This window comes from Coenobita brevimanus, chromosome 97 (genome assembly GCF_032717465.1).
Source record: "Coenobita brevimanus isolate Jiangsu-jjx chromosome 97, ASM3271746v2, whole genome shotgun sequence".
In the NCBI taxonomy this organism is placed as follows: Eukaryota; Metazoa; Arthropoda; class Malacostraca; order Decapoda; family Coenobitidae; genus Coenobita; species Coenobita brevimanus.
In genome coordinates this window covers 32,341,001-32,366,741 of record NC_137050.1, presented here as the reverse complement: position 1 = coordinate 32,366,741, position 25,741 = coordinate 32,341,001, and the positions used below count along the sequence as shown (strand labels likewise).

The 25,741-nt window shown below is 42.8% G+C and overlaps 1 protein-coding gene across 1 annotated transcript in view; it reads right to left on the bottom strand.

The window, feature by feature from the left end:
* Sec31 (COPII coat complex component secretory 31) overlaps window positions 1–25,741 on the bottom strand; it is a 485,856-nt gene that overhangs the window by 230,958 nt on the left and 229,157 nt on the right. The window contains exon 12 of the mRNA XM_080283301.1: window positions 1,713–1,928. Coding sequence (XP_080139427.1) covers window positions 1,713–1,928 — 216 coding nt within the window. The remainder of the gene's footprint in view (window positions 1–1,712; window positions 1,929–25,741) is intronic.

Sequence of the window (25,741 nt, the reverse complement as noted above, 5' to 3'; positions counted from 1 at the left end):
GATGTTGAATGGGGCTCAGAGATGGGAAACCATAGTCTGAATGGTTACAAAATCACAAAGCACAATCACAGCGGCAGTGAGATGGCAGAGAGGCAGTGCATCTGGTAAGGCAATGGTAGGGCAGTCTTGTCTCACAAATCCAGTTGCCTAGCCCACCACCATCCCATACTTGCCCAGGCTCCTATGGTAACAGCTGCTTCCACACCTACACTAGCTAAGAGAAAAACTTCCAAGGTCATTGATAAAGGAAGGCTTTTAATTAGGTTCGGATAAAGTAATAACGACAAGCATTCCAAATGCTGCAAATAAGAGCAGAAGGGATCTGACCTGAGGATGCAGAGAGAAACTAAAGGACACTATGCAGGAACTAAAGGATCATAAGCCATGGCAGGCTGTCCTGGCTGGATTGCAGGCAACTAGGGAAACCCAGTTTCCTGGAACTCATTACCATCACTGATTAGACACAACAGACAGCAACATTCTTGACACCTTTCAGGGGTTATGAACACTGCCACAGTAAAGGGAGTGTATCATGTAGAATTTAATACTGACAAGCCTCAACTGATGTCCTGCAGTCCAACTTTTGGCACCTGACCTTGATGGTTACTGGCATAAGGATGGTGTCTGCCAAAGATTCTGAGGTACTCATTATATAGGTATACAGGAGAATCTGTAAGAATAAGTAAAGTGATGTTCACCAGCCCTGGGAAATGCATCCTAAATTGTTCCCTAAACAGGAGTGTCCGCACACCTGAGGTGAGAGTCTCAGACATTTTTATGATTAGTTCCCTGTTAACTTGCTTCTGCAAGAACTAGAGACATGAGAAGACTCTGCGGGTTCCTGTCTTCAAACAAATAAATTTTTATGATAACTTTCCCTCCAGTACCCAAAATTTGTTTTGTAGGGGGAAAAGAAACATGGGAAAACTCTGCTCTTTCCTTTCTTGTCCTTCCAGCAAATGCAAGGAATAGTTATGACATGGAAATAGTTTTAAGTTATGGGATTATGGTGTCTGGCTACAGACAGATGGCTAGAATCAGTACTCAAAAACAGTGACATCAGAGATGGTTGTATGTACAAGGTGGTAAATAAATGCTATATACACTGTAGAGTAATTAATCCCAGTCATTTATGACCATTGACCCTAATTCCCTCATTTACCTGTAACTGTTATGGGATAATTATGTTTAAAATGAAAGAAATTCACATTACACAACTGTTTACAGATCACAACCCTCGTGTAAACTGAGAGGCAACTGTACAAAGCGAGGACGCAACTACTACAAGAGGAGGAGGAGGAGGAAGAGGAGGAGGACAAAGGATTGTTTGAGAAACTGAAAACCTAATGAATGTTTTTCACCAATAATGTGATTCTCTTTTCTGATGGATGTGAATTTATATCAGGCACTGAGAGACCTGTAAATATGAGGGTTTTATTTCAAAACCCACCAACTCTCTACCACAACCAGGGGGCAAATTCACTTTCTGTGCCACATGGAATACAGTACTCAAACAACCTTCTCATCCATCTATGACTGGACTAAGAAGTTCTTTTCTAACCCACAGTGTTTGGTGGGGGCTGTAACCAGCTCACAAAGTCACTTCCTTTGGGTGTTGACACTACTACAGTAATGCGAAGAATATGTCTTAGGTCTCATATGATGAATTCAATATCAACCCTCTCTGATATCTTCCATGGATATTTTCTTACCTTTGCAAAAAGATCCTCTGAAGCTCGTGCAGCAAGGGCAAGAGCATGCGGGTAGAGGCGATCAACAAGGCAGAGTTCCACTGCACTGTCTAGATCACCAACAAGTAATGCCTGTACGATAAGACCACGATGGCTACCCTCACTCTCCTCTTCTACATCAAGGCTGATTACTCCAGGGCCATTGCTGCCTTCACTCTCACTTTCACCATCTGCTGTCTGAAAGTTTTATGAAAATATGACCTTGAATAATCTACTCAACTGCTAGTATGTTACAGTATATACTTCCAGTGTTATTTCATTAATATCTGCATGCAACATGGTGGAGCCTTTATAAATGAAATGAACAAAATGTATGGCCAGCATATGAATATGTAAGGTTAAGCTTGCAGTAACAAATTTCAGTGGATGTGTGAAGGTTTCAGAAAGTCTCCCATTACACTTGACAAACGAACACAAGTGGATCATGATGAGCACTGATATAAGGAAGAGGGAAGAGAAAACTGTCAGTAAACAATCATTACTATCATCAAAAGGATTAGAATAATATAGAAAACAACTGGGGTGAATAGGAAGTGAATCAGTAAGGTAATTCTGCCTCTTAAACTAACATGAAAAAGTCTGTGACCTTGAGTGAATGCCTTGGTTGTAAACAAAGGCTGGTCAAACCAACACTAGTTGTACACTATTCCTGTGTTTTTTAAATTACTTGAGTATTTCATTCATTGTAATATTAACATGTTACACGTTTATGATGGATAAAAATGAGCATTACAATGTGTATTACTGAAAACACAGTTTTGGCATGCAGCTGACCCCAAATATTGTGATTCACAACTCTGGGGTGTGGGCAATGCTTTGTGAAACTCATCTTCTACCCCAGCTGTGATGGCGTGAGCAAGTGAAAAGCAAGCACTCACAGCTAAAAAGTCCTGACCAATGAAAACAGCTCACTCGTGTGATGATGTCATGGGATGATGTGCCATGCCAATGTTTGAGAGTCTTGGACTCATCCCGGCTCAGATGCACAATGACTTTTTGAAAATGGGCTATAATTAATAGCAGGAGGGTGGATTTTCATCCTGCAGTGAAAACGAAAACCGCTATCACCAAGTCTATCTATCTATCTATTGCCAGACGCCTCAATCCCAATCAGGGTGGCCACAAACAAATCGCCTCCACGTCGCCCTGTCCCCTGCCATTTCACTGCCCTGCTCCCAACTCACACACCCCTCTCTCATATACCTCTCCACCCCATCCCTCCATCTCATCCTCAGCCTCCCCCTCCCTCTCCCCCCCTCCACCTCACTCACATACACTCTCTTTGTCAGTCTTTCATTCTCCATTCTCTCCACATGTTCAAACCACCTCAGTGTATTTCTCCTAATCTTCTCAACCACATCCACATCCACCCCACAACGTTCTTTCACTTCTTCATTCGTCAACCTGCCCCTCCATGTCACTCCACATGCTCCTCTCAAGTTACTCATTTCCACTGCTCTCACTCTTGACTTGTTCCCCTCTTGCAAGGTCCATGCCTCGCTTCCATACGTCAGGGTAGGGATCACAATACTATCATGCAGTGACTTCTTAACTTCCATACTCACCTCCCGATGTCTCATCACTGCTTTCAGTGAACCAACAACCTTCCTTCCCTGCTGTACCCTTTCACGTACTTCATCCCCCAAAGTTCCATCCTTACGCATCACATTAAGACTGTACTTCCTAAAAAGACAGTACAAGATGATACACAAGCCTTTCTGGGTACAGTGCATTTTACTCACCCATGCGATGATGACAATGAGAGTTTGCCGTTCAGTACATGACGGATGATGAACGATGAATATTCTGTACAGTACGGCAGGATAAGCTCTAGCTGAGCTCTGGAGAATTGCTGATGGAGGGATGGTCATCAGGGTCATCTGGGGCAGCTGGGGTGGAAGGTGGAGGCAGCTCCATCTCTGCAGAGGGCTGTTCTGTGACTGGTTTTACTGCGGCGGCAAGAGGTCAACAAGGCTCCTTCCTCAGGAACACTGTGATGGGCAACTGCTGCCTTTGTCTATTCATATCATTCAGCAGGGTCTTGTATGGAAGCGCAGGTGCTTCCAGCGTCTGTCTGAAGTTGAGTGCCCACATCATGCAGCGATCCCATGGGCAGACATATTCATAGACATCCTTCATTGACCTGAGGATGGTAGCCAAGTCGTCTAAGGTCAGCCCCTGTTGTTCCTCCGCATCCACATCAGAAGCATCTTCATCATCGTCCTCCTCACTGGCAGACTTCGTGAGCTCCTCCAAGTTGGCATCTGTGAGGGGTATTGAATTGGCATCACTGAGCTCCTTGACCCCATCCTCCCTCATGTCATTGAAGCCCTTGCTGCCCAGGATTTGTGCCTGTGTCACAGACTTGCTCACTGCTGCAGTCCGGACTTCTTTGGGAGAGAAGCCCTTGTAAACATGAATGCACTCTGGCCAGATGCTCTTCCAGCAGGTATTCAGGGCCTCCTTCTTCAGGTCTGAGAGGGCTTCCTGAATGATGGTGAGACAGCTAATGATAAAGACCCCCCAGTACTGTCACAGATCAAAATTGTTGTCACTGTCCACTTACTCAACAAGGTGCTGCAGGGATCTGCAGGTGTAGATGGATTTGAAGGCCCAGATTAAACCCTGGTCCATGGACTGGATGATGGATGTGGTGCTGGAAAGCAGGAAATCAATCTGGACATTCCCATCATCACACTGTAGATTGTCGAGGTGTCCACTGGAATTATCGACAATCAGAAGGACCTTGAGCTCCAAGCCAAGGTCATTCAAGTACCTCGTGACCTAAAGGAGGAAGCACGTGAGAAACTAGTCCCCAAACAGTTTCTTAGTAATCTAGGCCTTCTTATTATGCATCCAGTCCACTGGCAGCAAGTTCTTGCTCCTGTTGCGCAGAGCCTGGGGATTTGCAGCCTTGTACAGTATATGAGCCCAGGTTTGATCATGTGGTCGGCTGCACTGAAACACAAGAGGAATGCCACATTGTCCTTCGTGGCCTTAAATCCTGGGGCTCATGTTTCCTGCTGAGTGATGTAGGTCATGGCAGACATCTTCATCCAAAACAATGCCATCTCATCAGCACTGAACACCTGCTCAGGCCTGTACCCTTTCTCCTCGATCTTTTTCTTGACAGCTGCAGGGTACGCTGCAGCTACCTCATGGACTGTAAATGCCACTTCTCCAGAGAGTCGCACGTTGTTTGAGGAGAACCGCTTCCTAAAACGGTCAAACCACCCCTCGCTTGCCTGAAACTGTGGTGCAGGCTCTGGGTCTTCAGATGAGGTGCAAGGTTGCAGGTCCTCCTGAGAAAAACATGCATGAAGACTCTACACCTTCTTGCGACTGATGATGTTATCCAGTGTCACATTCTTTCTGCGGCAGTCCTCAACCCACTTAAGGCTGATTCCATTCACACAATGTTCGCATCTTGCGCAGTTGTCGCCACCTTTGCACTACCAACTACACTAGCTGCAACAGCATCATGAATGGCCTTCTCATATTTCTTGATGTAACACACCATGCTCTCGTTCACACCAAAATGTCAACCAACAGCTGCAAATGACTGCCTCTAATGCGCCATGTCAAGCAATTTCACTTTATCTTCCAGTGACATCGCTCTCTTTGGCTACTAAGGCTTCCTAATGCAGATGCACCCTAAGCAGCATGCTAAGGACCCATGTTTCCGAGGGATTAAGAATGAAGTTGATTTATGAAGTCTCAATACCACACAGAACACATGCATATGCACAACCCAGAGGATGAACTGAGCGAGAAAGAGCACGGTGGCATTGGCTGGCTTCCCTCTTTGAACAGCCAGCATGATAGGGAGAAAAAAAGACATGTTGGCACACAATAAGGGATGCAACCCTATGAGCCAATCACACGCATGCTCTCATTGCCAGAAAAGAGCGAGAGATTGGTATTGTAAAATACTGAGGGCTATAATGTGCTGATGCCCTGTGCTGACCAGCACATACCTATACTACATAACTGCAGTTTTACTGTACAGGAGAGTATTTCACACAGAAAACATGCAAAAAAATCAGGCAGGAACTACCAGAAACAGCTGAAGCTGTAGGAAAAGTAGGAAATATCATGTGAATTTTTTTTAATGATTTCCCAGAAAAATTCACAAATAGCAGGAGCTGACTGTATATACAATGTGTTTATGTGTGTGTATTTACCTATTTGTATTTACCTATTTGTAGTATACAGGAATTGAGCAATGCTCGTGTTGTCCTGTCTCCATATCCACATTTATCAAGTCTACCTTTACACACATGAATGTTTTTCTCATGCACCACCTCTTTGTCTAAGTCGTTCCAAATATTTAAGAATATACCTAATTGTGATATACACGGAATGTACTATGCTCGTGGGTTTCCGTCGCTGTTTCTCAATAAGTCGAATTTAACTTTAAACTCGTTTAAGTTTTTAGACTGGACGATCTCCTTGTCCAGGCTATTCCATAAGTCTATACTTCTGTAAGGAAAGCTATATTTCTTGATATCCTTCAAGCAGCTTGACTTTTTCAATTTCATTCCATGTCCTCTTGTTGCTCTCTTATCCCATACAAACAGATCTTCTTTGTCAATTTTATCTACTCCCACCATGGTCCTGAACACCGCAATCATGTCTCCCCTCTTTCTCCTTTCCTCTAACGAAGGCAAATCCAGTTTTTCCAGCCTCTCTCTGTATGACACGTCTGTCAGACTGGGGACCATCTTGGTTGCTGTTCTTTGTATTCTCTCAATCTTGTTTATATCTTTCTTTTTGTGTGGGCACCACACTACCGCTGCATATTCTAACCTGGGGCGGATCATGGCCACTATCAATTTTTTCATCATTTCCTCATCCATATAATGAAATGCTACTCTTATGTTAGTCAAGAGCTTATAAGTCTCTCCAACTATCTTGTTAATGTGCTTTTCTGGTGACAAACTATCTTGGACCAGCACTCCCAAATCTTTCTCTTCTCTCCTTTTTGTGATTAATTCATTACCCAAAAAATAATTCAGTGATGGTCTCCTGGTACTTTTACCCATTTCCAATATTTTACATTTCTTTACATTAAATTTCATTTCCCACGTCCGGCTCCAATTGTGTATCCTGTCCAAATCCTCCTGCAGTATTTTACAATCCTCCTCAACCTCTATCTTCCTCAAGATCTTTACATCATCAGCAAACAGACTTGCATAACTGTTCACTCCATCTACCATATCATTTACGTAAATCAGGAACATTACTGGCGCCAACACTGAGCCTTGAGGGACTCCACTTGTTACTTCCCTCCATCCAGACATCTTTTCCTTTATTACTGTCCTCATTTGTCTGTCTCTCAAAAAGTCTCTCATCCATTCCAGAAGTTTCCCCTTTAGTCCTCCTATATATTCTAGTTTCCACATTAGTCTCTTATGAGGTACCTTGTCAAAGGCCTTCTCTAAGTCTAAGTACACACAATCCACCCAACCATCTCTCTCCTGTACCACATCAATTGCTCTTGAGTAAAAGCTCAACAAGTTTGAAACACATGACCTTCCACTTCTGAATCCAAACTGACATTCAGCCAAAATATTCATCTCTTCCAGATATTTTATCCATCTGTCTTTCAGGATTCTCTCACACAATTTTGCGACCATGCTGGTTAGAGACACTGGTCTATAATTCAGGGGTTCTTCTCTGTTTCCTCCCTTGTAAATTGGTACCACATTTGCCCTCTTCCATTCTTTTGGCACTTTCCCCTCTTCCAGTGAGCATACAATTAAGCTGTGAATTTTATCTGACAGTTGTTCTCTGCATTCCTTCAGTACCCAATTAGAATTTCCATCAGGTCCTGGGGCTTTCCTTACATCTTGAGTTTCCAGTAATTTATACACTTCCTGCACCTCCACTTTTATATCTTTCATCACCGGAACATTTCTAATTACTCCCTCCCCTTCCACAAGCTCCTTTTCTTTAGTGAAAACTGACTGGAAACGTTTGTTCATTATTTCTGCTTGCATTGCCGCATCCTTAAAGACCTCTCCATCTACTTTCAGCTTGGTGATTCCTTCCTTTTGTTTCAGTTTGCCATTAACAAATCTATAAAACAGTTTGGGTTCATCCTTGCATTTGTCAATTATACCTTTTTCAAAATTCCTTTCTTCTTCCCTACGTATTCTTGTGTATTCGTTTCTTGTTCTTTTATATTCTTCCTTTGTTCTGTCGTTACCTCTCTTTCTCCAATTGTTCCACGCCTTATCTCTCTCTTTTTTGGCTATCATACACCTTCTATTAAACCACTCCTTTTTCCTGTTTTCTTTCCCTCTTACTCTTGGTACAAATTTTTCCACTCCCAAATTATAGAAGTCTAGAAAGATATCCCACTTCCTCTGTATCTCTCTTGTTTCTCTGAATTTTCTCCAATCCGCATTTTCAAAAAAGTTTCTCAATCCTGTAAAATTTGCTTTGCCAAAGTTGTATCTTCCCTGTCTATGAAGCTCGTCTCTTGGCTCGACGTTTCCTATTAACATCTGGAACTCAATGACCACGTGATCACTTTTTCCCAAAGGACAGAGATATTCCAATGATTCTATTACATCGGGTTCTTTGGTGAACAGTAAATCTAACCTTGCTGGTGTGTCCTCACCTCGAAACCGTGTCTCTTCTTTGACCCACTGCGTCATCACATTATTCATTATTATATTTAATAACATAGTACCCCACGAATCCTCGCCGCCTCCCGAGTACCATTCCTCCCAGTTCACCTCTTTACAATTAAAGTCACCCACCAAAATTATATTATTGCTTTTCTCAATTATTTTTTGCAAGTAGCTAGCCATATCTGACAACATCTCATGGTATTCGTCATCCTTCCATGCTCTCGTCTTTGGGGGAACATAAACAACCGCCATATCTCTCTTAACATTCTCTCCAGTTTCTAATTTCATATATATCACTTCAGCCCTGCCTTCTCCCATTTCCACAGTATCTACATTTATGTTGTTCTTCACTGCTATCATCACTCCTCCTCCCTTTTTTTCTTTTCTGTCTTTTCTCCACAGTTTGTATTTACCATCTCCCAAATGAACATCAATATCTTCTCTTAATTTGGTCTCTACAAAGCACATGACATCAGGTTCATGTTCTCTCAAAAAATCATTAATTTCGATCCTTATTGATATGAAACCATCAACATTAGTATATATCACCTTCAAATTATTTTTGACATTATTAATACCCTCTTCTCTCCTACTCTCTGTCCGTACCACTTCCTCAACTTCTGATCTTTCACAACCATCCCCCCTAGTTTCCTTCACTTCTATTTCCTTAAATACCATTTCCTTACTTTCATATCCAATACTCTCCAAAAAAAAGTATTACGTTCTTCCTCTGTCCTCTTATCATTTTTTTCCTTTACTTCTTCCTTTAATGATTTTAAAACTTCTCTTTCTTCTTCATTCAGATCTTTTCTTATTATAATATTTTCCATCCCCGCCTCTTTGCTTAATTTCCAGGTCACTTTAAGTATCTCATTTATTACACTTTCTGATGTAAACTTGACTCTCAATGGTCTTGTTTCCCCTTTCTTATAAGGCCCTATCCTCCTTACTTCCTCAATTTCTTTTACCCACTTGTCTCCTTCGGGGTCAATCTTGCCTAATATTCCTCTCACCATGTTCGTGTCTCTCTCGAGTCTTGCGAACCTAACCTTTTCTTCCTCTTCCCTGTTTCCAAATACTACCACACATCTGTTCCTTTCTACAGTTTCTCTCACTATTTTCTCTTTTTTCTTCAGTATTTTCACTACATTTTCTTCCATTTCTTTCTTGTTCATTTCCCTTTCTTCCTGGATGATCTCTCTTAAGCTGACCACTTCTTTCTGTTCTTCTTCTACGTGTGCCCACTTTGCCTTGTGTTCTTCTAGTACATTACTCACCTTCTCCGTTTTATTAGTACTCTCTTCAAGTTTCCTCCTCAGTTCAACATTTTCCCTCTTCAAATTCTTAATCTCTTCATTGGCTGTTTCGTTGGACTGGATTAGACTCTGTATGGTGGTTTCCGTATTTCCTGACACATCCTTTATCACTAGATTCTCTACTTTTTTTTCGAGTTCACTAATCCTCATAATTAATGTTTTCACCAGGTCCATGACATTAGTATTAGCATCAAATCCTTGAAATTCCATTCCCTCATTGTTTACATTTTCGGCCATCTTTAACGTACCGGTAAAGTACCTAAACAGCTGTTACCGAATAAGCCACAAACATTCATGTATACTATTGCCAACAAATCTTTACATTTTTGGTAGTCTACCAACTTTCATTATTTTAAATTTAAAGAAAGACCCTAGGAGACAGGACAGACAAAATTCCTGAAACTACTCAAGGTTAGGAGCGATGCCTGGACGACCTCTCTCTCCGGCTGTTCGTGTGTGTGTGTGTGTGTGTGTGTGTGTGTGAATATATATATATATATATATATATATATTATATATGTATACCCCACCTGGGGGTAGGGGGTTTTCAAGAATACTCCCCCACTATCCCTGCTTGTTGTATGAGGTGGCTATAAGGATTAGTGGTGGGTTAGTGCCCCACCCCATAAAAAGAACTAACTAAACAAGCGAATAAAGCGCCCTGGACCAGGACGGACCACATGTTGACGACTAGGGAACGGACAAAGGACATTCTGAGGGTGGGGACATGGAATGTGAGAGGAGTGAATGATGAAGTGAAAGAAAGAGAGATTGTTCAGGTGCTTGGGGATGCAAGAGTGGATGTAATTGGACTGACTGAAACTAAATGGAAAGGTGAAAGGGTGAGAGAATGGGAATACAGTTTAGGAATACGTGTGGAAATTAATGAGAATGAGAGGGCAAGAGAGGGAGTATGTCTGATGATAAGCAAGAAGTGGAAGGAGAATATAAGAGAGTATGGAACAGTGGGTGTAAGGATTCTATGGGTGAGGGTGAAAGTAGGTATACAAGCGTGGTTGATTGCAAGTGCGTCTGCACCGACAGAGGAGCGAGTGGCAAGAATGAAAGATGAGTTTTGGGGGGGAGTAGAAGTATGTATGGACAAGTTTGAGAGGAGCGAGAGAGTTCTTTTGATTGGAGACATGAATGGCAAAGTTGAGACTGTACGAGTGGATGAAGTGGTTGGTCAGTGGGGTGTGCCAGCCAAACTAAATGGGAATGGTAGTGCTTTGGTGGACATCTGTGCTGGTAAGGGGTTGGCAATAGCCAACACCAACTTTCAGCATAAGATGATACACAGGTATACATGGAGAGTCATGAGGAGGATGGACAATGAACATGTTGAATCAAACTCAATGACAGATTACGTGTGTGTGGACAACCAAATGAGAAGACAAGTGTTGGATGCAAGAGTGTGGAGAGGGTGGGGGAAAGGAATCTCGGACCATCACTTAGTGATGGCCAAGGTAAGGCTGTAAAGAAAGTGGGTGACGAGACGAAGGGGACGACAGGAGGAAACAGCTCCTGTGAGAAGAGTGGAGAAGTGGCAAGACAGTGAGAAAATAACAGAGTACAGTATAGGCGCATAGTGGAATAAAGACTGGAAAGGTATAAATTAGAGCAAATGGATGGAGTGGAAAATGTATGTAAGATATTCACAGAAGAGATAGGCGCAGTGTGTGAGGTGGTTTGTGGAATGAGGAGATGCAGGGGTGTGCAAGGGACAGCATGGTGGAATGATGAGGTGAAGTAAGCTGTGGAACAAAAGAAGAAGGCATATAGTGAATGGCTAGTGAGTAGAGGTAGGGGAGAAGATAGAGAGAAGAGAGAGGTATATGTGGGCAGAAGGGAAGTAAAGAGTATGAAATAAGTGGATGAAGAGTTTGGGAGGAACCTGAGCGTAAAATGGAGGGAGAGTAAGAAATTGTTTTGGAAGGAGGTAAAGAAAGTAAGACAGTGTGAAATGGGAAATAGTAGGGAATTGAAAGAAGGGAATACAGTAATAGATTGTTGGTGGAGAAGAGAGAGAACTTGAGGAGATGGAAGGAGCACTTTGAGGATTTGTTGAATATAGACAGTGAAATATATATACTGTATATATATATATATTCATCCATCATCCAATCATATGTTGCCCCCTGAGGAGTGTAAGAGGCTGGGGCTATGCCACGTGGTCCTGGCACTTAACTCTTACACGCCAGTTGACGTGTATAACCGTCACGATTTTGGGTGTGGAGCAACGCCAGTTGACGTGTATAGCAGCAAGCATCTTCCTGCCACCCTTTGAACTTTAACTTGGTGTACAGGAAACCATTTGACTTGCCACTCAGTGCAGAGTCACCCACAGAAAGAAGGAAGAGGAAAGAAAGAAGGAAAGATGTACATAGGAGGAAGGAATGAAAAAAGAAAGAGCAGCCACCCGAGAACAGCACTACACCGAGTGAGTGGATGGTCAGTGCCCTCACCTACCACATATATTATCATCATCATCATCATCATCATCATCATCAGCCGTTGAGGTCCACTGCAGGACCGGCCTATCCCTACCGAAACACGGACGATACAGCCAATGAACTTTGGCTGTCTGGTAGAGACTGTATGTAGGGTGAGAAGTGCTTGTGAGTGTGATTGTAGTGTTGCAGTGGCTTTGGATGTGTGTGTAGTCTGTGAACCAAGTGTAATTGGTCCGCTTAAGCTGACTGGGTGCAAGCATACTAGTATGCAACACAGGTTCAACCACAGCACCCCTTATGTCCGCCAAAGCGGTAAGTGGCTCAGTGAACGCTTCCCAAAGTTTTCACAACTCTGATGGAAGGCAAACCCACGTCCAACCAGCATGCGAAACACACTCTGTACCACAGAGGCTCCACCCCATATATATATATATATATATATATATATATACAGTATAAATAAGAAGTCACTGCATGATAGTATTGTGATCCCTACCCTGACATATGGAAGTGAGGCATGTATCTTGCAAGACCGGAACAAGTCAAGAGTGAGAGCAGTGGAAATGAGTTACCTGAGAGGAGCATGTGGAGTGACAAGGAGGGACAGGTTGACGAATGACGAAATGAAAGAATGTTGTGGGGTGGATGTGATTGAGAAAATTACGAGAAATACACTGAGGTGGTTTGGACATGCGGAGAGAATGGAAAGTGAAAGACTGACTAAGAGAGTGTATGTAGGTGAAGTGGAGGGAGGGAGAGGAAGGGGGAGACCAAGAATGAGGTGGAGGGATGGAGTTGAGAAGCATAAGAGGGTGGGGGAGTGAGTTAGGGGGAGGGCAGTCAAATGGTGGGTGACAGAGCGACTTGGAGCCGTGTGGTCTGTGGCCACCCTTTACGGGATTAGGGCGTCGGGCGATAGATAAATGGAGATGGAATATATATAAGTACTGTACAGTATACAGTAAAAGCTCGATTAACCGGCATCCAATGCATTGGCATATCCGTATAACCGGAACGCAAATTCGATCTGGCATGGGGTTGAAAATATTCTAGATACTGGTCCCCCCACTATAATTCTTAATTAGTTCTGTACAGTACAGGATAAAGTAGTGTACGCAGCTAAGTTTTCAAAATCATTTTGGCCTGTAACATATGCTAAATTTATCTTTAAATAATTTCTGGTAATGTTTGCTGGTTTGTGTTCAGTCCTGCGCAATTTCTCTTGCTGTCTTTTTGTGTGTATTGTAGTGTACACTCACGATCACTAATTTCTACTCAGGGGTGCCCCTTTCATACTCCCATATACGCAGGGAAGACGGGAGAGGGGGATGAAACTAGCTCCACCCGCCTCTACTCCAGTTCCCAACCCTACCCCATACCCCTACCCCTCCCAGCCCCCCACTCATCATTTTTAACTGGCAGTTACATCTCAAGCTAACCTCATACTTTACACTCATAGTCACATTACTAATACACAAATATAAAACACTAGGATATGTAAAAAGTATATAACATGACTATGAACATGCTGCAGCAAGAAATTAATGAATTATAACGTTGACAATAAAACAAAAACGTTAACAACCGCCATCCCAGGCCTCATGCGTTGGGTGTTTGCATACGTCCATGTCTGTGCCTGTGTGTTTGGGTGTGTTTATTTCTGTGTTTTTCAGTGTGTGTGTGTGTGTGTGTGTGTGTGTGTGTGTGTGTGTGTGTGTGTGTGTGTGTGTGTGTGTGTGTGTTTGCTTGCAAAGCAGTGCACCCAACACAGAAGGCCTGAGGTGGCCATTGTTAACATTTTTGTTTTACTGTTAATGTCTTAATGCATTAATTTCTTGTTGAAACATGTTGATAGTTATATTCTTTTAACATATCCTCATGTTCTTTGTTTGTACTAGTAGTGGGACCAAGAGTGTTCAGCATGAAATCAGTTTGAGATGTAACTGCTAGTTAAGAATGACGAGTGGGGTGGGGGGTTGGGTAGGGGTATGGGGGATGGTCGGCAGCTGGGGCAGTGGCTGGTGGAGCTCATTTTGTCCCCCCTCCCCTCTTCCCAGGGTATTCTGAGATAGGAAGGGGGCACCCCTGGGCAGATATTAGTAAGCGTGAGTGTACCTGTACTGTATCTAATACTTAACAATGTACTTTATGAAATAAAGTCCCAAGTTTGGTACTACTTCATTTGTTTGACCTCTAAGAAAATTTCTAAGAGTAACATTCGATTATCCAGAAAATTCCACATCTAGAATGGAAGATACCCGTGCATTCCGGTTAATCGAGCTTTTACTGTATATATATATATATATACAGTCGGCGCAATGGAAGTCTGAACCCTCTAATTCGCACCATATATTTGGTAGGGTCCAAAAAATATTGTAGGAAAATTCCTGTAGTTGGTGGATTTTTTTCTGGTGGTTTCTAGTGACTTTACAGGCTTACCACCACGTGCTGTGAGTTTATGAGCTCAGTGTCTGCCTGACTTTAGATGGGAAAGCACGTCAGATTTTCTTGTCCTGCTTGACCTTTGTTAATTTCAAAGCTCTCGTTTTCACACCCTCCTCTGCCTTAGAGTCATTGGAGATGGGTCCCAAGCCACTAACTGATGAAGAAAAAGCCCAAATATTAACTATGAGAGAGGAAAATGTAAAAATTAAGGCTATTTGTATTCGAACTAGATGAGGAAAATCTACCGTTATGTCACTCCTTGCTGCTGCCCGCCACCTGCTAAAAAACACAATTCCCCAACATAAAGACATGCTAGGACCTAAAAGGAAGACATCACCAACTACAGACAGGTTACTGAAGCAAGCTGTGATAAAAGACACATGTTTGCTACACAACTGAAAGATATGTACCCATAATTGCTGAAAGATGTGTCTGAAACAACCATACACCAATGATTTCATACAGACTTCAAGATCCCCAGCCGTACTGCTGCACTGAAGCCTCTCCTTAATTTTTACATTTTCCTCTCTCATAGTTAAAATTCAGGCTTTTTCTACATCAGTTAGTGTCTTGGGACCCATCTCCAATGATTCACTGAGACAGAGGAGGGTGTGAAAACGAGAACCTTGAAATTAACAAAGGCCAGGCACGACAAGAAAATCTGACGTGCTTTCCCATCCACAGTCAGGCAGGCACTGAGCTCATAAACTCACAGCACGTGGTGGTAAGCCTGTAAAGTCGCTAGAAACCACCAGAAAAAAAATCCACCAACTACAGGAATTTTCCAACAATATTTCTTGGCCCCTACTAAATATATGCTGTGAATTAGAGGGTCCAGACTTCCATTGCGATGACTGTATATATATATATATATATATATATATATATATATATATATATATATATCTATCTCTCTCTCTATACCCCAACACCCTAAGCCCGCAAAGGGTGACTGCAGACAAAACACCTCCAAGTCGCTCTGTCACCCACCATTTGCCTACCCTCCCCCCTCCCTCATATACCTCTCAACTCCCTCCCTCCACCTCACCTACATACACCCACTTAGTCAGTCTTTCATTCTCCATTCTCTTCACATGTCCAAACCACCTCAGTGTATTTCTCCTTATCTTCTCAACCACATCCACATCCACCCCACAACATTCTTTCACTTCATCATTCGTCAACCTGTCCCTTCATGTCACTCCACATGATCCTTTCAAGTAACTCATTTCCACAGCTCTCACTACTGACTTATTCCCCTCTTGCAAGGTCCATGCCTCGCTTCCATATATCAGGGTAGGTATCACAATACTATCATGCACTGACTTCTTAACTTCCATACTCACCTACATATTTCTCATCACTGCTTTCAGTAAACCAACAACCTTCCTTCCCTGCTGTACTCTTTCACGCACTTCATCCCCCAAAGTTCCATCCTTACTCATCACACTTCCCAAGTACAGTAATCTCTCCAATACATGGACGCCCATTTTCCAGACATCCCCAATAACCAGACATTTTCGTCCTGTGATCAGATATTCCCAAAATGGGCCAAAAACCGCAAAAAATTAGGAAAAAATCCGACTTTCTTCCGCCCATAATTTGAAGTTGGCGCGCACTGCGCAGGCCAGCTGTGTTCTTGTGCGTTGTTCCGCACCAGAACACAGCTGCATCCTCCCCACTTACCGCCCATCTCTAGTTGTGTGTGCACACTCGTTGTCATGGCTGACCACGTGCTCGCTTTTGTGGTGGTGCCTTACCTGTTGCAGGCTCTCCTGCTGCTCTCGTGCCTCTCCATCATGTGTGTGATGATGGCACTGCTGCCTGAGAAGAAGAGAGTGGTTTTGACTCTGGAGAAGAAGAGGGAGATATTGGACAAGGTGGATGCGGGATGGTCTACCTCACGCACCCTCCGTGAATTCAACTTGGCCCGATCTACTTTGTTTGATATAAAGAGATCCCGCGACAAGCTCATGCAGTACACATCTGACTTCTCGACGAAAAGCAAACGCAACGTGGAGAGGAAGGTGATGTATACTCCCAAGTATGCAGAAGTCGACCGCTCTACATTGATTTGGTATCGACAGCAACGTGCTGCTGGTGTGATGGTGCGTGGCACGGAGCTGAAGGCTGCTGCTGAGAAGTTCACAAGGCTTTACGACGCCCTAGACTTCAAGGCATCCGAAGGTTGGCTCTTCACGTTCAAGTTACGATATGGCCTTACCAAGCGGAAGTCCCATGGCGAAGCTTTGGACGCCAACAAGGATGGAGTTGACGAGTTTCGGCACAAGGTGAAGGGCTTGATCAACAGGGAGGGCCTAACTCTCAGTCAAGTCTACAACGCTGACGAAACTGGCTTATTCTATCGCTCTTTGCCTATGAAGACTCTAGCCGAGGAGACAAATAAGCATGTACCTGGCCGCAAGCTCTGCAGGCAAAGGATAACTGCTTTGTGTTGTGCCAATGCTAACAGCATGCACCGGCTCAAGCCCATTACTGTTGGCCGTGCAAAGTTCTCGGTGTCTTCGTGGGGTGATGGATGTCCTTCCTGTTATCTGGTAACATTCCTTGAAGGAATGGTTCACAGCCCAGATCTTCAAAGACTGGTTCCACCACCATTTCGTCAAGGAGGTCATCCATTACCAGATGGAAAAACTGGGAATCCCACGCGACCAGGTTAGGGCCCTCCTTCTCCTTGACAATGCACCTGCCCACCCGTGCGACAAGGAGTTGGTGGCTGAGAATAGGAGCATAAGGTGCATGTTTCTGCAAGGAGTGATCATGGCAACGAAGAGGCTGTACCAGTGGAAGTTCCTGGACGAGGTGATGGTTGTCTTCAAGGATGAGGACGAGCGCAGGGAGGGACGGGACACGCGAGGCCAGCGGACTTTGGAAAACTTTTGCCGCTACAATATCAAGTCTGCTATCTACAACTGGGCCAGTGCATGGAAGGAAATCACTGTCAAGACTCTAGAAAATGGTTGGTCTTGTCTCCTTCTCGGAACGGATGTGGAGCACAATTTCCTAGGTTTTGACGTGGATGACTTCCATGCAAGTCTATGTGCGCATGGGGACAATGTTGATGTGGACGAAGTGCGTGAATGGTTGCATGACGACGAGGGTGATCCTGGGTATCAGGCCATGTCTGATATCGAGATCGCATCTTCAGTTGCAGGTGTCAGTACCCAGCTTGAAGATTCCGATAAGGACGGCGACGATGATACGGACTTCTCTCAGCGTGACACTACTCCAGCCATCCCCAAGCTAAGCGCACTCCGGGAACACCTGGAGTTCGCTCTAGACTACCTGGAGCACCCGGACTGCGACAGGGAGATGGGGCCCTTGGGACTTGTGGAGGAAGTGCGTCCTTTCAGGCAGCGCATCATTAATCGTCAAAATCGTCGTTCCTTGCGTCAATCAACCATTGACAGCATTTTCAGGCCCGTGACCACCGCTGTGCCCAGCCCTGGCTCCACTCCATTGCCTCCCCAAGACAGGCCCTCATGCTCCGAGCCACAGCCCAGCACATCAGGCACGGTGGAGTCACCACTCGACGTGAGTTTGCGCCTCTTTTCAGAGTCGTCCGCAGTGGGTACGCCATCACCACGACCCAGCGACGCACCCCTAGGTCGCCTGCATGTGCTACTCTCAGACTCTGACAGTGATCAGACGCCAAGAACTTCTCCACTAGACCACACGGGAATTTACAGAGTTGTGCAGTGAAAAAAACAGTGCATAGTGTTAAGGATTTAGAGTGAAGAGTGCTGTGAAGCGGCTGAAAAATGTGAAAGCAGCTGGGGTTGATGAGGTGTATGCAGAGATGCTTAAATATAGTGGAGAGAATGGAATGAAGTGCTTGTTGGAGATATGTAAGATGGCATGGATGAGTGAAACTGTGCCTGCAGAGTGGAAAAAGGCTGTGATTGTACCCCTGTACAAAAATAAAGGTGAACGAAGTGCGTGTAAGAATCATCGTGGCAAAAGCTTACTGAGTATGGTAGGGAAGGTATATGGAAGACTTATTATAAAGTAAGAGAGATGTCAGAAGTCCTACTGAGTGATGAACAGGGTGGCTTTAGGAGTGGCAGAGGATGTGTGGACCAAATCTTTGCAGTGAGATAGATAGTAGAGAAGGCTTGTGAGATGGACCATACGGTGTTTATGGCATTCATGGATCTGGAAAAAGCATATGACAAAGTGGACAGAGAAGGATTGTGGAAAGTTTTGCACATGTACGGTGTAGAGGGTAAGCTGTTAGGTGCGGTCAAGAGTTTTTATGATGGTAGTGAAGCATGTGTCAGGGTTAATGGGCATCTAAGTGAATGGTTCATAATCAGTGTGGGCTTGCGACAAGGTTGTGTGATGTCCCCATGGTTGTTCAATGTATATATGGATGGGGTGATGAGAGAAGTGAAAACACGAGTAATGGAGAGAGGGATGGCATTGGTAATGAATGGTGATAGATGGAATATCTCAAATATGTTGTATGCTGATGATGCAGTACTGCTTGCAAGTACTGGACAAGAACTTGGTAGGCTAGTACAGAGTTTTGCTGATGTCTGTAAGCGTCGTTCCTTGAGAGTAAATGTAGAAAAGAGTAAAGTAATTGTTATTGAGAGAGAAGGTGACTCCCAGTGCAATGTAACAGTGAATGGAAAGAGACTGGAATTGGTGAGAGAGTTCAAATACCTGGGTACAGTGATAGAAAAAGGGAGGAAAATGTGCAAAAGAAGTTGAAAGTAGAGTGACACAAGGAAGAAAAGTAGCTGGTGCAATGAAGGCCTTGATAAGAAATAGAGGCTTGAGTGTTGTAGCTGCACGTGACTTACATGAAGGAGTGTTAGTGCCAACTTTAACATATGGATGTGAGACTATGATGTGGCATGAAAATGAAAAGTCAAGTATACGAGCAGTGGAGATGGGACTGCTGAGAAATGTATGTGGAGTACAGAGGGTGGATAGGATACGAAATAATGTGATTCATGAAAGATGCGGAGTGAGGAAGTCAGTGGACACCAGAATTGAAGAGAGTGTACTGAGATGGTATGGTCATGTGGAGAGAATGGATAACAATAGAGTGGTGAAGAAGGTATATCTGAGAGAATTCGAAGGAAGGAGGAGGCGAGGTAGGCCAAGGAGAAGGTGGAGAGATATGGTGGATGAATGTGCGAGGAAGAGAGGTTTGGAAGTTGGTGAGGATAGGGAACTGACAGGAGATCAAGCTGGCTGGATGAATTTTGTGAGGATCAGGGATTTTTGGCACCCCTTTTTAACGTGGCAGCGTCTGGATTGACTCTGTCGGATACGATATGTGAAGCTACAGAACGTGGTGAATGTTTTTGGCGTATCTGATAGAGCCAGGATTCCAGGGGCTTGAATGATGAGTGAATGGAAGCGTGGCCCATTGGATTGGGCAATTTTGGGCTGTCTGGACATTGCTACTCCTCACCCTGCCCTTGGATGGGAAAGGAGGTCCGGATGATGATGATGATGATGATGATGATGAGTGAAAAGACAAAAATTTAACGGACTGTAAATGTACGTAAATTAACTTGAGTGTGTTTTGTTTAGAAAATGGTTTCAAGAGTGGAAAGACTTAAAGTGCAGAGTGCAACACTTATTTCATTAAGGTACAATGAAGCGCAAGTAAGACAAGAGTGCGCAGTGTTAAGAGAATGGAATTCTGAGTGCAAATGACTAAGTTCTGTGCAAGACTTCATGAACAGTGTACTGCAAGTACATCAGGAACTCCTTCTTACTGTCACAGTCTGAGAGGAGGCGGGTTATTCATCGAGATAGCCAGGGACTTGCTGTAAGTACCCAGAATGTTTCATATTGTACTGTACACTCAACCCCCTGCTATCGCGCCTAATTGGTCACAGGAAACGCGCGTGATAGGTGAATACGCAATAGCTGAACTGAATAATCAATGGGAAAATTTTTAATTGGTTTTACCACTTTATGCCTACGATTTCCAGCCAATCTCTCCTCTAACATGAAATGAAGCATTATTATATTAATAATAACAGTATAATGAATAAACAACATAAAAAGCCATCAAACTTTTATAAGGATTACAGCTTGGGTGGTTTGATGGGTTCCGAGGCTTGGGAGTGGCTTAGTTGCCACCAGATCTCATTGGCTGTCTCCATTTCTTTAGTGTCCACAGCTAAAGGGGGTATCACATGGTACCTTATATCAGGAATGGCTGAGGAACATTTAAGTAGAACAAAACTTGGACGCTATCACACACGTTCCTCACACTGTCGTCAGAGCCCCGTCTCAGTTGTAAACACTTGATTACTTTATCGACATCACAGTTTTTTCGGCATAAGAAATATTAACTCTTTATAAGGGTTTCAAAACGATTGATATTTATTCTAAAGTACAATATTAACCCTTTAACCGCGGGCATTGTTTTGCCCCGACTGGCCTCTCCCGCGGGGGTTTCGACCAAAATGTAAACAAACTTTAAACCTTTATAACTCTGCACAGAATAAATCTAGAGCAAAAAATAAGGTACCATTAGAAAGTACTAACCTTCGGCTTTGCAATGATGTAGGTTTCATGATTTCGTTGACTGTCACTGGATGGGCAGTGCCATTAGAGGTGAGCGATCTAAAATCACTATTTTTCGCTCACACACCATTACCTTCGCTCATACACCATTACCAAATGCCAACCTCATTCTGCTAATAATACTATAAACATACATGAACACTGTACATACGATAAACATCCACTCTGTGTTCACTGAGGCAGGTAAAAGGCACTGTAATTACCCGTACTTCACTGCCACATCAGTGGTGTTGTAATCACTATTTTTCGCTCACACACTATTACCAAATGCCAACCTCATTCTGATAATAATACTATAAACATATATGAACACTGCACATACAATAAACACCCACTCTGTGTTCACTGAGGCAGGTAAAAGGCACTGTAATTGCCTGCACTTCACTGCCACATCAGCAGTGTTCTCACTCACACAGCTGGACAGATACTGATGCATGTTTGGTCCGGGGTGGGGTGGGGGGCCCAGGGGGTGGGAGGTGGGGCCCCAGGGGGGGGGAGGAGGGAGGTGGGGGTCGGCTGGAGTGAAAGAACTTAATAGCTACTCTCCCTTGAAACAATTAGCGCACGGAAAAAATGCGGGGTATTCAAAATATTCACAAACATTCGAGAATGACACCCGCGGTTTGGTCCAGTTTTTGCAATGTCATTCTGGAATGACACCCGCGGTTAAAGGGTTAATAAGTATTCAGTGTTCCGCTAAATTTCAATGCTGTAGTACAATATATTCTTTCGAGCCGAATGGGTTTTAGTCACTGTTTTGCCCGTCGTGTCCTCGGCAAGAATCCGTTCAGATGCATTCCAAATGCCCGTGCTATAATTGGGAATTTTACCACGTTACCGTTCCGATTAACCATCGTATCCTCTGCAAACCTCGTATGAAGTGCCGTGTGAATAAGTTTCACTTAGCCTGTCTTCAAACTCGACGCATGATAATGGTCTTGGGGTGCGTGATAGCATGTATGGTTGTGCATTTGATGTGTGCGTCATAGCAGATAAGCGTGATAGCTGAATGTGTGATAGCAGGGGGTTGAGTGTACTGTTTTTTCCATACTTACCTCTAACACCTCATTTCACTCTTTTATGTCCCTTATTGGTGTGAATAGTGCCTAAGGTGCTATGCATGTGCAGTAGGGAGGTGTTTTTCTGAGTTAGGCTAGGTTAGGATCCATAACTGCCAGTCCAGGAGCCAGAGACTTGTTGTAAGTACAGTACACCCTCATTATCAACGGGGGTTAGGTACCTAAGATACCCGTCGATGCCTAAAACCGTCGATACCAATTTTCGTCTGGTCAGGTACCCTTTGTTTATATATTTTAGTATCCCTTCAATCACTCATATGTAATATGCAGTTTAGTTTTAGTGTTTCTTAGAAATAAATTAGTTAGGCAACTGAAAAACTGAATATCATAATAAAACTACTTATATTAAGTAAAGAATTATGGAAAAAATAGCATAATCTCTGACATTGATGCATAGTGGTCGTACACTGGACCTCAACTTGTAATGGCTGCTGTATCATCACTTCTTCTCCACTTACACCTCACTCCATCTAAAAATAAAAGGCGAAACCTGGAGTTGTAGCCATCCATACGTTTACATAACCGAGTGTGTAAAAAAAAAAAAAAAAAAAAAATAGCAGCAGTGGTGGTCATTCATACGTTCTAATAACTGAGAGTGAGGCAAGTGTTACATTAGATCAGCTGTTCGCACCGATCTTCACAACACACGCGTGGTGCTGCTAGCTCATACCAGAGAGACCACGCTCTCCTATTTACTTTCATTCTCAAGAGCTTCCTTTCATTCTTGATATTCCATTTCTCCCAGACCTAAATTTTCACGACTGTATGGCAGTTTATGCTATCAAAGATGAATCTTAGCCTAGCTTTCGCTAGGATCTTCTTTTAGGAAAATTCAACTCTCCTTATGCTCGTATATTTCATATTTAATCTCTGCTTAACTTTTGCAAGAAATATCCTTTATTGACAAAAAATCCAACTCGTCTTTAACATTATAACAAATGATACAGGAGCATGGGTTTTATCATATGTCCTGCTGCATTACCCCACAACAGCAGACACATGATCTTTTGCTGCCTTAAAGCCTGGCGCACTTTTCTCCTCCTTCAAAATGTACGTTCTTTTAGGCATTTTCTTCCACCACAGGCCTGTTTCGTCCGCATTAAACACTTGTTCAGGCCTGTACCCTTTCTCCCTTATAAGTTCAGCAAAGTCACGTGGGTACGATTCTCCTGCTATCTGATCTGCTGAAGCTGCTTCACCAATCATCCTAATGTTATGTAGGCCATACCTTTTCTTAAAATTCTCGAACCAGCCCTTGCTGGCTGCAAATTTCTTTTGCCTAGAAGCACCAACATTACTAGGCCTATCACCATCGTCATTACTTTCATCACCATCATCACTATTTTCACCTGCCTCACTTTCATCACCATTATCTTCACCAACACCACTGCTTTCACCAGCAAACTGAGCATTGAGTTGTTTTGCTTTGTTTCTGACGAACTAGGAGTCTAGCGGCACATGTCGACGGTTTAAGTCCTCAGTCCAAATATTCAGTGCCTTTTCCATTTTCACCAAGGCATCATCTCTCACATGCATCGTTACTTTAGCCGAACCTGGTGTGCATGAAGCCAGAGCATCTTTAATGTCTTTTTCTCTCCGTTTTATGCCACGAACACTGGACTCATTCATGTCATACTCGCGACCAACCGCTGCATAGCTCATTCCACTTCTAAGTTTTTGTAATATTTCGTTCTTCACTTCCAAGGTAAGTACTTTCCTAGCTCTCTTAGCTGCCTTATTTCCAGTTGGAGTGTTACAAGGGCGCTTCGGAGCCATGATGATCACGAAAGCACGATAGATGTAGCCAAACACGATATGAGAACAACAGACAAACGTGTACTGATGCAGTTGTTTGTTGGGTCGGCGGGAACATGCCGCGAGCAGCCAGAGACACCTGGCGGGATGGCGCGCAAACTTGCTAGGAGGTGCCAATACAATTCTTTATTTTTTTATTTTTTTAATAATAATAATTTAACTCCCAGGAGAAAAAAAAAACGTCGATAATCAAATCCGTCAATTAAAAAAACGTCGATAATGAGGGTGTACTGTACCCAGAATGCTTAATATTGTATAAACCTACCTCAAAAACCTCATTTTATGGTTCTTTTGCATTTATTTCAGTCTTTTATGTCCCTTATTGGTGTGATTTGGGTCTTAAATAGGTGCTATGCATGTCCAGAGGGAGTTGTATAGGTGTTTTTCTGAGTTAGGATCCATAAGTACAAGTCCAGAAGGCTGGGGCCCAATATCCGGACGGGACCAGTATCCGGACATGCCATTGGCTCTATTACAACGGATATTAGAGGGACTATTGTACTTGAATGCAGTCACATTCTCCATATCCTCGCCATCCAACCTCGCAGTGCATTCTGTATTCATATATATATATATATATATATATATATATATATATATATATATATATATATATATATATATATATATATATATATATATATATATATATATATATATATATATATATATATATATATATATATATATATATATATATATATATATATATATATATATATATATATATATATATATATATATATATATATATATATATATATATATATATATATATATATATATATATATATATATATATATATATATATATATATATGTATATATATATATGTATATATATATATGTATATATATATATGTATATATATATATATATATATATATATATATATATATATATATATATATATATATATATATATATATATATATATATATATATATATATATATATATATATATATATATATATATATATATATATATATATATATATATATATATACTGTATGTATATAGCCTATAAAGTGCCTCAATCAGTCTTTGGTCATTGCCAAAGTCCCCCTTTTGACCCCTAAAACACCATCTTTCGAGCTGAAATAAAATCTTTTGCCTTCACATATTAATACACATGTAGAAAACAGACCAATAAACAATAAATAAAGCTAATAAGACATGATATAAAGGTTGTAACTAACCATAAATAGAGTGAAGATAGGCTTGCTTGGCTGGGGACGTCGGAGTGGCAGTGGGGGCAGCTTAGTTGCTACCACCACTTTCCTCATCACTCTCCCCCTCCTCCCCCATAACCCCCTTAGCAACCATTTGTCTCGCTTGATCATCCACTTCATCGAAACCAGAAAAGTCAGCATCCAGCTTAAAGAGGGTAGCGAAGCTTGGCTGGGGAGGTTGGGGAGGTTGGGGTGGCTGGGGAGGTTGCGGCTGTTCTTGTGGCACATCGAGTTGGGGGGACCGCCAAGTTTGAATTCAAATCGCCAAGCGCGCATTCGGTGGTCCGTGGCCACCCTACCGCCAAAAGTGAGTTTCGCCAAGTTGAAATTCGCCAAACGCGGGGGCTTACTGTATATAAACAAATATATATACAGTCAAGTCACCTAAAGCGTGGTTAATTGGTTCTGGACCACACCCATGCCATAG